Raw genomic sequence first — 14,112 nt, forward strand, 5'->3', positions numbered from 1 at the left:
ACTCCACAAAATTTCACGCGTTGGATGAGCCGGTTTAATATGTGCCTGTTCTTGCTCACCTCATCGTTGTGGCAGTGAACTGCTAGCCTGTAGCCCTCATCCGGTTGTGTAGCGATGTTCACTCTCCCAAAAGCCGAAAATTTCAGACAGCTGCCCATGTGAATCTTTGATGACTCATGTTTTTTTTTTATTTTCTCCAACAAATGATGCATGTCCGAAGCTCCAGTGACCGTCCAAGCAGTGTTGTCCATGGAGCCACCTCCAGGGTGGGAAAGTAAGCAGAGGGATCAGAAAACCGCTGAGGCATCCTTGCAGCCAGCTCGCCAGGATTTGCGCTGGACCATGTTGAAGTAAAACCTCGAGTATGTGATTTCCCCCCCCCTTGTCGAAATTTGTTTTATGTTTAGATTTGGTTGAGGGGGGTCCAGCTTGTTTTGTTGCCAATTTAGCTCGATTTGATCGCTGACTAAATGGAACTTCTTTTAAGGACCGCACTGAATTGCCTTCCACATCCATCTCACCTCAGAAACTGAGCGGATCGAACCGTAGACATATAAACATAGACGCCGCATTGAGCTGGTGGCCCCGTTGCTGGGATACGTCAGAGTGTCCGCCATATTTGATGTGGCAAATCTTCCCCGTAAACCAATGCAAGTAAATGGACTGAACTTCATAAAGCCCCTTTCTACAATAATATTTAACTCGATGCCTTTTATTCACCCATTAAGACACACACGTATATATTTGGGAAACAAACCGGCATCAAAACAACATATATAACTTTTAATGTGATGGTTATAAATAGTGTGCGAAATACCCTGTACACTGCAAACTAGCGACAGATACGCAATGGATAGCTCAGGTAAGCTAATCAGTCAGTATACCGTAGCAAGCTACCAAAACCTGAGGCCACAATAACCAACCTACAAGACTGAATATGATAAATGATGGAAATAGTGGAAAAACTGGAAATAGTGAATGAAAATAAAAATGTACTGTTTTATTTATTGAGTCACCACACAGACCTGCTCTCGCTGAATAAAGTGAGCTGAATGACCGCCAAATTGAGTTCAGCCAGGTTCTAACGTCATACCAAAACAAAATACATCACTGATTCCTTCACATTCAGAAAGGTTAAAAACATTCATCATACGTTCAAAAACGTTCATCATAGTGTGGCACTGTATTATCTAATTCTCACTGCTTATAACTCTACACCTCCCCGGTGGAGATGAGCTGGGAAACTGAAGACTGAAGGAACAGTATTGAAAAGTATTTTTCCAGTCTCACCTGTGAAAGGTAATCCCATGTGATCTCGTTTGGACGGTAAACCTGTTGGTACAGTTAAACGCAGCACATGAATGAGGCATCTTTATTCTCGGCTACTGTCTAGACACTATACCAGAGACGGTTGAAGAATCTCCACTTTGCCACATCCAATATGGTGGTGAGGATGACGTATGATTCTACGCAGAATGCGGCATCTATGTTTATATGTCTATGGGATCGAACGCAACTTTGCCGCGCTGCGCAGTGATGTAAGCACGTTAGGGCAAGCCCCCCCCCGGAACCCATAGAGATTGCATTGGAGTGTCAGTCAGAAGAAAAAAAATATATTAACATGGGACTCTATCAGTGAACTCTTGGGCGATTTTCAACATGACTGAAATCGCCCCAAAAGGGAAGCAAGACCACCCTGATTGGACAATGATACCCAGAGACAGATTAAAACGGCCTAGAGCAGCGCTGGTGAAAGTTTGATTTAAAAAAAGAAAAAAAACCTTTTTTTTTTCGTTTTGGCAGTGCGTCGCCCAATCGCCCTTATGCACCAGCCGCCCTTGTTGTTAGTAATCACTCATCATGACTCTTCCAAACTACTCTCTGTTAGCTGAGTTGATTAATGAATGGGTGCCACTCAACTGTTGGTTGCTGTTGGGCTCAAGTTCATGTATAAATGACTCACATTTGTGAGTGGAAAATAATGGTAATGATGACAATTTTGGGTAGAACGCATAAACCTGACTTCAGTGAAGAAGACCTGGAGGTTCTAGCTTGGTCAGTGACAAAACACCATGCCTTGCTGTATGGTACAGGAGCACTGAAGGCTGAGCTGTGGCAAAAGAATCCTATTTGGTCCCAAATCACCCAAGAGGTGGGTTCAGTGGAGGGATGTAAACACCGCATCTCTGACCTTAAACATAAATGGAGAGATCTGTGCACCTCTGTGAAGGCAAGGTTCTCCAGAAGCCGGAGATATACAACTGTTACAGGTGGTGGACCACCATCATCACCTGTGAATCTGACGTCACTGGAAAAGCAAGTGGCGTTCACTCTCTTCACTGTCCATGTGCTTGGAGAGGCAAGTGGAGTCGATGCTGATCAAGGTAATACCTTACTTAGACTTAGACTTAGATGCTCCTGTGTCTTGTGACGCGTGAGGCAGTTAAGCTTGTCCAGCACTTTCGGTCTGCAGCCAGTGTTATTGCATCTTTCCATCCTCTACCAATGAGTTGCAAGTTTCTGTCAATTGTTTGGCACCAGTTCATTTTTGGACATCCCCTCCGATGTTGTTCCTGGGGATTCCATCGTAGAACTTGGTTGGCAAGTCTTGTTGGTGGGAGTCTAACAACATGTCCCAGGCAGCTCAGTCGTTGTTTACAGATGATTGTGGACACTGGCTGCTGGTTGGGCCGAGATCTGACTTCCTCGTTTGTGATTAAGTCACTGCATCTGATGCCCAGGATTTTTCGGATACACTTAAGGTAATACCTAGTGAATAACAATTCCTAATTAATTTGTTTGAAAATTGAACAGTATCCTAAATCATTCATGTCATAAATAATGGAAGCAAAATATGCCATTGTATGCAGTGGCAGGATCAAGCCATGTGTGATGTGGCAGGGGGAAGCCATGGCCTAATGGTTAGAGGAACAGCTTTGGGAGTAAAAGGTCGCTGGTTTGATTCCCTGGACCAGCAGGAATGGCTGAAGTGCCCTTGAACAAGGCACCTAACCCCAAACTGCTCCCCAGGCTGCTCTGGGTATGTTGTACGTCACTCTGGATAAGAGCATTTGCTAAATGCCTGTAATGTAATGTGCTGTTCTCATATCCAGAGCAGACAACAGGTGGGTAGACCATACATTGCCATTTGGAGTGATCCATCTGTGAAGGGTGAATGCAGAGAACAGGAATTGTTTTACAAATTACTTGGAACCCCTAGACATGTAGGCTACGTTTACACTAGACCGTATCTGTCTCGTTTTCTTCGCGGATGCACTGTCCGTTTACATTAACCCCCCTGGAAAAGCGGGGAAACGGGAATCCGCCAGGGTCCACGTATTCAATCCAGATCGTATCAGCTCCGGTGCTGTGTAAACATTGAGATACGCGGATACGCTGTGCTGAGCTCTAGCTGGCGTCGTCATTGGACAACGTCACTGTGACATCCACCTTCCTGATTCGCTGGCGTTGGTCATGTGACGCGACTGCTGAAAAACGGCGCGGACTTCCGCCTTGTATCACCTTTCATTAAAGAGTATAAAAGTATGAAAATACTGCAAATACTGATGCAAATACTGCCCATTGTGTAGTTATGATTGGCTTTAGGCTTGCCATCCTTCCACTTGCAAGTGGTAAGTGATCTGCGCTGGGATCACACACACAGCGGCTCAGTCCCGAATCGTGGCTTGTGCACTTCACTCGCGCGCTCTGTGAGCTGCGCAGGGCCGGAGTGCGCACCCTCCAGAGGGCACTCGCTGTTCAGGGCGGAGTGATTTGGAGCGCAGGATGCCTGCGGAGCCGAGCGTATCCGCGTACGGTTTTAGTATAAACGCGAATCGTTTTAAGAACATTAATCTGATGATCCGCTGATTCGACGTAATGTAAACGTAGCCTCAGGAGTAGACCCTGAAGCCGCCGCCAGGCGCCGCTAAAACCGCCATTTAGAATCTGAGCCGCCGCCAGCCAATAATTTTGTAAGCCAATTTGAGCCGCTATCTAATAAAATTTGGCTGAGCTGCTAAGAATTGTGTACATCAAATAATGGGTTTATCCACATCATGAGCTACAAGAAAAGTGACACAAACATGATCAACTGTACACACTAGTAGTAACACAATAGAGACGTATAGGCATACACTGTAGAGATTTAGAACTGATATCACAGCACAGAGAGCCACCACAAGCTTGCCGTTGTGACTACCTGTCTGGCTTCCCGCCCCTCACACCGTTACCACGATACACTGGGGAATCCGGGAACCCACCCAGAGCATCAATCGACTACGATATCGACGAGATGGCTGCATTCTTTGCCGCTGCTGAGGGAAAGTGTAAAGGTATTTTTTTTTTTGTTGTTTCACATACTTCGAGATTGATAAAAAAAAAGTACTCCACCACTCTACTTTCATCATAGTAAGATAGCTGCCAGTCCTTCACTGGTCATTGCTAGTGAGAGTAGATAGCTAGATGCCTTTCTCGAACAATCCAGATTAGCTTATTATTAGCACTGAACTACAATCTTGCTAGATTTATATTTACAATGAAGTAAGAGACCAGGGGACCTGTGGTAATTTGCTATTTATTCCCCCCATTTGTTTGATCCGTTCGCCCGGATATATACCACACAGTGACGTCCAGTATCAGCCATTTGTAGCCATAAACATTTTGGTGGCTGCAGCAGCCATTAAGGTTTTGGCTGAGTCAGCTAGCCAGCCAATAATTTCATCAGCCAGCCATTATCCTGAAAACAAACGGCTTCGGGGTCTACTCAGGAGACTGGAATGACTGGGGATGGGAGTATGCCTGCTGTGGAGTCTGTGGAGTATGAGAATGCACAGTAATACCTAGGCTACGTTTACATTACGTCGAATCAGCGGATCATCAGATTAATGTTCTTAAAACGATTCGCAATTACACTAAAACCGTTAGCCGTGCACATAGCAACACCAGTACGCGGATACGCTCGGCTCCGCAGGCATCCTGCGCTCCAAATCACTCTGCCCTGAACAGCGAGTGCCCTCTGGAGGGTGCGCACTCCGGCCCTGCGCAGCTCACACAGCGCGCGAGTGAAGTGCACGAGCCACGATTCGGGACTGAGCCGCTGTGTGTGTGATCTCAGCGCACATCACTTATTACTTGCAAGTGGAAGGATGGCAAGCCTAAAGACAATCATAACTACAAAATGGGCAGTATTTGCATCAGTATTTGCAGTATTTTCATACTTTTATACTCTTTAATGAAAGGTGATACAAGGCGGAAGTCCGCGCCGTTTTTCAGCAGTCGCGTCACATGACCAACGCCAGCGAATCAGGAAGGTGGATGTCACAGTGACGTTGTCCAATGAGATGCCAGCTAGAGCTCAGCACAGCGTATCTGCGTATTCTGAATGTTTACACAGCACCGGAGCTGACACGATCTGGATTGAATACGTGGACGCTGGCGGATTCCCGTTTCCCCGCTTTTCCAGGGGGGTTAATGTAAACAGACAGTGCATCCGCGAAGAAAATGAGACAGATACGGTCTAGTGTAAACGTAGCCCTAGACAATCCAGCAACAGAATATCGGTGCCTGATAGAAACTGAGAGGAGAGAGAAGAGACTGGCAGATGGGTGAGAAGAAAAGGAGCACCAACAGCAGTTCTGCCAGTTCATCTGTAGCATGTTAGTCAGCATAGACGCCAGTCAAAGTTCAATTAATGGTGCGCTATGCAAACTGGCAGTTGTCTTTCATTCAGTTCAGGGTGTGCAGTCTTCCTTTTCCTCATTCAACCAAGGTCTCAATGCCAAGACAAGGGCCAGGCATTGCTAATGAAATAAATGTTTCCTGATATTTGTTTTATGTAATCTGGTATTATTGGAGGCAGCACAGTGGTGTAGTGGTTAGCAGTGTCACCTCACAGCAAGAAGGTTCTGGGTTCAAGCCTAGTGGCCGACGGGGGCCTTTCTGTGTGGAGTTTGCATGTTCTCCCCGTGTCCGCGTGGGTTTCCTCCGGGTGTTCCTGTTTCCCCCACAGTCCAAAGACATGCAGCTTAGGCTAATTGGTGGCTCTAAATTGACTGTAGGTGTGAATGTGAGTTTGAATGGTTGTTTGTCTCTGTGTGTCAGCCCTGTGATGATCTGGCGACTTGTCCAGGGTGTACCCTGCCTCTTGCCCATAGTCAGCTGGGATAGGCTCCAGCTTTCTGCTTTCCACAGAAATGTATCTGGTTAAGATCTGTTCAGTACTTTGGGAGTAATGGCAGGTTGAAGTCGGTACAACAGAGTAAAAACTCTGCTCGTGTGACATCAGGAAACTGCCAGTGCTTTTCTTTTTGAGTCTCTTCTGATTGTTTTCCCACTGGATTATTTGTGAATATCAATCAGATAACTTTTATAGGGATGTTCTCTCACTCTCACTGTTTCTGATGAAGGGTTCAGCAAAATTTTCTCTCTGCTAGTTTTGATGTTCTGATTCACAGGAGACTTTGAAGTGAGTTTTCATAGCTTTACCTACTTATTTTTTTTCATATCAAACTGATTCCTGTAAATAAATCACTATTTTAGAATATAACTGGAGTTGTTTTGATGAAAAATATTGAGATCTTAGTAGTCTGAATGATATTAAAAAAAAAACAGAAGACAGAAACGCGAGTGTCAATTTCAGTTGAGTTAACGTGAATTGGTTATTGGATGTGGATCAGACAGTTTTTTGAGGTTCGCCTTGAAAGCTGCAAATATTAATCGAAACAATAATTTATATTCTTTAATATAAACACTAGTCGGCCCTACTGAGAAACACAAAGGCCTACAGAGCACAAAGAGGGGATTAGAAATAATCTTTTATTACTTTTTTATTTTGATAGAGAATGGTAGATGTGAGACATTCAATGCTTATTTGTGCGTATTTTATAATTAACATTGATTTCTCCTTCTTTGTGATGTATAAATGAGAGTTAAGATCAGCTTTCTATTGCACAAATAAAGCCATTTGGTGAAACTTTGAAGAAGAGAGTGTACTGATTGAATGGTTTTACCTAATTGACATAATCAATACTAATTAAATATTAATTCGCATAATTTATTTTTACTAATTTTTTAAACTTTGTATTCAGTACACAACCACCTATGTGCTGCCAATTTCCATGTAAATATCTTGATATATAGAAAAGTTATTAAGAAAAAACATTTGATCTCATTGGTTAATGAGGCCCATTTTGGACCATGTGATCCTCATACAGAATATTACGGCAGTTTTCGAAAAATGAATCTGTTTTTTCAATCGATGATTTGTACAAGTAATACTTCAAGAACGGATAAATATCTTTTAAATCTGTAAAAAGTCTGTTGTTTTGAGTGCACGTGACCTACAGATGGCGACACATGGCTAAAACCTGAGCTCCGCTTGCAATCCGCCTAATTTCATATTTTTACGATAGCAAACAATAATTAATGATGCCAGTCTGTCTGTAATGTCGAAGCAGAGGAAATTATTTCATTCGCGGGAGGAAGATCGCTCACCAACTAAAAAGAAATTCGAACAATCCTTGATGATATCGAAGGCAGAACTCGACGAGGCTGTGTTGGCTGCAGCTAAGCTAGCCCTTCATGAGCAGAGGCTAGAACTACATGAGCTAGTCAAGACTTCGGTTGGAGAAGCTATTGAAAGCATCTTAACGCCGCAAATAACTGAACTGCAAACTCAACTCCAGACGACCAGTGACAAAATCTCATCCATTGGCCGTCAGATTGGTCAGCAAGAACAATCCATAAAACAACTGGAGTCTAGATGTGACAACATTCAAGCCTCAGCTCGCTCTGACAAAGCAACTGTGCGGGCTCTAAAGGCAGCCGTAGCCAAACTTTCCTCCAAGCTAGCTGACATGGAGGACCGAAGTCGCCGATCGAATCTCCGCCTCACTGTAAAAAACAACCTATAGAATTTACCCAATTTATCTAAGGTAACAATTTGCATAGACTTTATTTGGGTAAATTTCAACCATTATTTTGAGTAAATACCACCTACATTCAACAGCTATAAATTACTCAAAGAAATAAGGTAAATATTGCCTACGATTTTCAATAAAAATTACTCAAAATTATTGAGTAGTAATAACACTAAATGTTTAGCCATTATTTATGTAATTAATAATTATTAATAATTATTAGCTACTATGACAAATTAACTATTACCTATTCCAGGAAGGTTAGATTTACTTGACGCCATTTTCAGACACAGCAGACGCCAGACAGTATTAAAGTCAACTTGTTTAATCAGTCACTCAAGTCTTAACATGCAACATATCCAATTTACTGTATTTAAACAATGTAAAACACAATGCACACATATATACACTCACCGGCCACTTTATTAGATACATGTGTACAACTGCTCGCTGACACAAATTTCTAGTCAGCTAAACACATGGCAGCAACTCGATGCATTTGGGCATGTAGAAATGGTCAAGAGTGGAGGGCACAGTGTAGATATAAAACAATAAAAGCTGTTACAAAAATAGAAAAAAATACACTACACAACTGTTTTTCCCCTTAGAGAAGTTTGCACATGTATTCATACAAATGAGAATAACTAAGAACAATTTAAGAAAAATATGAACACCTGCAGCACTCACCCAACAGTGCGTTTTACCAATTATTCAGATTAAGCCACTGACACAACACAACACAAGCTCTCTGTGTGTGTGTGTGTGTGTGTGTGTGTTCAAAAAAGACAAGAGAAATCTGTTTGTGTGTAGCTTAACCTGAGTAAAAGCAGTTCACTCTCTCTCTGCTGTGCCAAAGGTAAAAACCTTCCAAAAACAGTTAGTGCCAAGATAAAAGTTTAAGAAAAGGTTATTCTTGCACATATTTAGCACTCTTCCCCCCCCCCCCCCCCCCAAGACAAGTTTAGACAGTATTCACATAAATCAGAATAACTTAGAATGTGGAGTGATGCTCCATGTGTTCATATCTCTTAAATGGTTCTCTGTTCTGCCAGACATTCAGGTCAACTGACACACACACAACAAAAAAACAAAATAAATCCTGCTCAACTGTTTGCGTCCTTGTAAATGTTAATTCGCAATTCCCTTCGAGACGCAGACTCGCTCCAGTCTCTTCTTCTGGGAGCACTGCATGCACGAGTGCTGTTTCCTGCTTAATCATGAGCACGGTTCGAGCATGCTCCCATGAATCCTTGCGTGTAGAATCGAGTAGGCTATATTTTAGTCATTTTAGGTAGTTATACCCTACCTATTGCGTTACATTATTTCCTGCCTAATATTTCTGATTATTATTTAATCCATTTTCATCACTTCAATTGGGTGTAGTTTACTCATTTCTCACCATTAGAAGTTTATACTCTATATTAATAGGTAGCGCCTGTATGACCTACCCCTTGCAATCGATTACCTTTGCTTACCTATTTTTTTATGGAAAAAATAATCATTTTTTATCAGTAAAATATACAACCCCACAAAATCATTTTTTACAGTGCTCATTGGTTTGGCAGAGGGCGCAGAAGGAGGAGATGCCATCTCTTTTCTAGAGACTAACATTCCGAAGTGGCTCCCATCTCTAAGTCAGTCGTCAATTAGGATAGAGAGGGCACATCGGGTGTACTCACGCAATGGCAAAAGCGATAAGCCTCGCACACTGATCTTCAAACTCCTGGACTACCGGGACAGGCAGCTAATCCTACAAGGTGCGCGAGAAGCTGAATCTATCAAACACGGCGAAAGCAAGATCAGCTTTTACCCTGACTACAGTCTGGAAACTTCAAAGAAAAGAAAGGCATTCTCCGACGTTAAGAAGAAAATAATTAATAAGGGAATACAGTGTTTCCTATGCTTTCCAGCCATACTCAAAATGACCCACCGCCGCCGAGAGCTAGAATTCCACTCCCCAGAGGAGGCTGAACGGTTCCTTCAATCGATTGGACCATCAGACGCCACCAGCAACACCTTGCATGACTTACCTGACCAGGATGACGGCCCTACACTGGTAGACACTATGGATGTTTCATCCTCGCGACCAACCTCACCAGATCTTTCCTCCTAAACGCAGTGGCGATTCTAGGGTCTAGTGGGGCCCCAATCAGAAATTCATTGGAGGGCCCCACCACCGCCCGCCCGACCACCACACACGGACACACACAACAGAATTTCACTAGGACAAACTCTGGACCTTTGTAATTTTAATAAATAACCAACAAATTGTAGCAAGTATAGTTTTGTTTTATTTCACAAGTTAGAAATATTACATAAACAATAACAAGTCCTCAAAAACACAGTTCATTGTTTATGTAGACTAAACCAATTGTATAGTTAAGTTTACACAAATGATTTGACGTTGCAAAATCTGCACAGGTTGATTTATGAACAGATGCACAGCTTGAAATGCAGTTGCAGCTGTAAATAAATAAATACAGACTAGGCCTCAGTGTCACAGATTGGCTGATGACAGCTTTCACCTTTCCAAACAACTACTGTGTCTAATATATGCCACATTTAAAAACAATAATTAGGGCCTACATTTTCTGGTTCGAAGATATTATTGGTTCTAAATGGCAATCGTAAAGCCACAACATTCTATGTGTAATCCTGTATTACCTTAACAGGCTTTTTATTAAAAGTAGGGACTAGGCTACTTAATAACATAGCAATAGCTTTTGACGTTAAAAAAAAACAACATAAATAAAGTATGGTCATGCTAGCGCGAGTGAAACAAGACTAGCACCATTTGCACTACATCATTCATTATCAACGGTAGGGAAAAATACTATTGTCTCTGTTCATTATTATTGCTACTGACTTACCACCATCTTGCTTTCTTCTCCCCTCGTCTTCTTTTTTCTTCTTTCTTTTTTCACTCCCGGATGGATAGTTTCTCTTCATAATAATTTAGCCATGGAGGTCTACCAACACGCAATATGTGCATGTTAATAGCCTACAGGGTTTCCGATTTGTGCAAACATGTGGTTGCACGCGCAGGAAGGGATCCCTCTGCAGACTGCAAGCGCTGATTGCTTGAAGACTTTTGTCACTCAAAAATGTGGTCACACAATTGGCTGCTTAGCATTTTGTTCCTCCCAACAGCTTATTGTAAACGGGAAAGCCGTGAGAGTCAGACTCAGCAAATGACTTTTCAAAACGCAAATTTCGATTCTTCTTCACTCTCGACTCTCAAATTTCTCTATCAACTGCTGTGCAAATTTCGACTCTCTGTCGCCACCTGGTGGGGGCCCCAAGCAGCTGATTGGCTTGCCTGGTGAGAAAAATCGCCTCTGCCTAAACGTACTCTTTCCCTCCTGCCTTGACGTAAACGGACATTCAGGTATGCCAAAGCCGCAGCAATGCTTATCAACGCAGAGAATGTTTGAGAAAATTAAACAGCGTAGGCCCAGGGGCGATTCTAGCATTTGATCTTTGGGGGTGCTTAGCCCCCAGGGTTTGGATTTGTGAATGATAAGCAAACGTAAACGCTATGTTACATTAAATAAAATTGACTAACACATGGTGGTCTAGCACCGTAGCACTTGTACAGCTCTGCACAAAAGTATCTCGATACGGATGATAAATGTCGTTTTTATCATTCTGTTCATAGACCAGGGAAGATCTCATCTCATTCATCTCATCTAGCTGCTTTATCCTGTTCTACAGGGTCGCAGGCGAGCTGGAGCCTATCCCAGCTGACTACGGGCGAAAGGCGGGGTTCACCCTGGACAAGTCGCCAGGTCATCACAGGGCTGACACATAGACACAGACAACCATTCACACTCACATTCACACCTACGGTCAATTTAGAGTCACCAGTTAACCTAACCTGCATGTCTTTGGACTGTGGGGGAAACCGGAGCACCCGGAGGAAACCCACACGGACACGGGGAGAACATGCAAACTCCACACAGAAAGGCCCTCGCCGGCCACGGGGCTCGAACCCGGACCTTCTTGCTGTGAGGTGACAGCGCTAACCACTACACCACCGTGCCGCCCCCCAGGGAACATCAATATTGCATTATGCATATTATTGTGTTGTGTTTAACAATTGTAACTCCAGTCCGTACCTTCACATCTCGCTATGCCAGTAATACTCAGGTGCTACTTCGAGTTCCTCATCGGCGTGGAATCCAGTTAAAAAAAACCACCATGTCGTAGCAAGCACTCGCGCGGACAGGCAACCCAGTCAGAGGGGACGCAAGGAAGAGAGGCATTTTACTGCTCATAGAACTTTCACGTAACAGGTGAATTCAAGAACACACACGCCCGCGCACACATTCATTGCACAGTGCGCAAGGGCACTTATTTCTGAAAATTACGTCCAAAAGCAGTGTTTTTGAGGATGCTGAGCTAGGGGGTGCTGAGCTCGTTTTTGGGGGTGCTTGAGCACCCCCAAAAATAGGCTAAACACGCCCCTGCGTATGCCTATATGGTTGTGTTCCTAGCCTACCTCTTTAACATTTTAAGTTATGGACTTTTCATCCACCAGTTCTCATTTTAGGCAACCACTCTATTTTAATACGTTTGCTGTTTGTTATCTTAAGCACAGGTGGACAGCGCATCGCTATGTGAGAGTCACGTCTCTTGCTATCACCAAACCAAAGGGATCTGTATTCCCTTGCGGTTTTTTCATTTTGTGTATATAGTTTCTTTGTTGGTTGTATTTTTATGTTTTATGGCAGATCGTATGTATTGTTTTTTTTTTAGTTTTGTGTGCAGGACATCATGGGTTGTTAAATCATTTTGGGTTTTTCTGGCATGGAAGTACCTGGTTTTGTGGCATTGCATAACCCGATCTTTTTACATGGGTCTTCGCTATGGTTGATCTGAATGTCTTTAGTTGGAACGTGCGCGGCCTAAACAGCCCCATTAAGCGAACGCGGTGTCTTCAGTTTATGCACCATAATAACGTCGATATTGCTCTAATTCAAGAATCTCATTTAAAACGAGAGGACGTTCATCGCTTTCAAAATAGGCGATTTAAAATAATAGTATCTTCCTGCGCAAATAATAGATCCAAGGGCGTTGTAATACTGGTTAAAAGATCTGTCCAGCTAACAGTACATCTAACTGGGAAGGACACAATTGGACGCTTTGCCTATGCTATCGTCAGCGTCAGTAGTAAGAAAATTCTTTTAGCCTCAGTTTACTCCCCAAATGACTTTGATGCTAATTTTCTCAATGGTATATCAAACACGCTGCTCTCTTTTGGTGATTGTAGTTTGTTTATAGGGGGGGATTTTAATGCTACGGTTAACCCTTTACTAGATGGATCACCAGCTTCTGACTGTTTCCCTCCCTCCACTGTCACCCTAAATCAATTTATCACAGAGTTAAATTTGACAGATGTCTGGCGAATAAAAAACACCACCACCAAAGCCTATAGTTTTTATTCGGCTCGCCATACATCACTGTCTCGTATTGACTACATACTAGTTAGCTCTAGTTTGTTAGATCAGATATGTGAAGCGGACATATTACCAAGATTAATATCTGATCATTCCCCACTCCAATGTCGTATCAAGCCATCAACGTCACCTCCCAAATTCCGCCGTTGGCGTTTTAACCACTCTTTATTATTCAATAGTGAATTTATTGAGAACCTTCAAACACAATTACAAGAATTTGTCAGTATAAATCAGACTGAGTGCTGCAATGCACAAGTGCTGTGGGAAACCACGAAATGTTTCTTAAGAGGTTTTTGCATTGCATACTCTTCTAGATTAAAATCACAGAATGCTGAAAGGATGTCACAATTAGAATCAGAAATTAAAACACTAGAAAAACCTCAATCTGAATCTTTTAGTGAGAATGTAGATATTTCTCTGTCTGCTTTACGTGGTGAATATAATAGACATTCCTCATCCAAAGCATCTTTTATTGTACATAGGACCAGACAAAAATATTATTATCAGGGGGACAGGCCTAGCCACTTTCTTGCACTGAGACTAAAAGAAATCGAATCCAAATCCTGCATTGACATAATCCGAACAGCAGATGGCAATATAACTACAGATCCCATAGCAATCAGCAACACATTTAAGTCTTTCTATGCCAAACTGTACTCATCAGAGTCTACACTAGATAAAACCTTGTGCAAGACTTTTTTGAATGGTCTTCATCTACCTGTATTAAATGACTC

General features: G+C 42.7%; 1 protein-coding gene across 1 annotated transcript in view; it reads left to right on the plus strand.

Moving 5' to 3' along the window:
* The first annotated feature begins 1,990 nt into the window (after positions 1-1,990).
* The window catches only part of LOC132869092 (deleted in malignant brain tumors 1 protein-like), an 88,652-nt gene continuing 76,530 nt past the window's right edge, over positions 1,991-14,112 (plus strand). Inside the window, exon 1 of the mRNA XM_060902444.1 lies at positions 1,991-2,384. Coding sequence (XP_060758427.1) covers positions 1,991-2,384 — 394 coding nt within the window. The remainder of the gene's footprint in view (positions 2,385-14,112) is intronic.

This window comes from Neoarius graeffei, chromosome 20 (assembly GCF_027579695.1).
Source record: "Neoarius graeffei isolate fNeoGra1 chromosome 20, fNeoGra1.pri, whole genome shotgun sequence".
In the NCBI taxonomy this organism is placed as follows: Eukaryota; Metazoa; Chordata; class Actinopteri; order Siluriformes; family Ariidae; genus Neoarius; species Neoarius graeffei.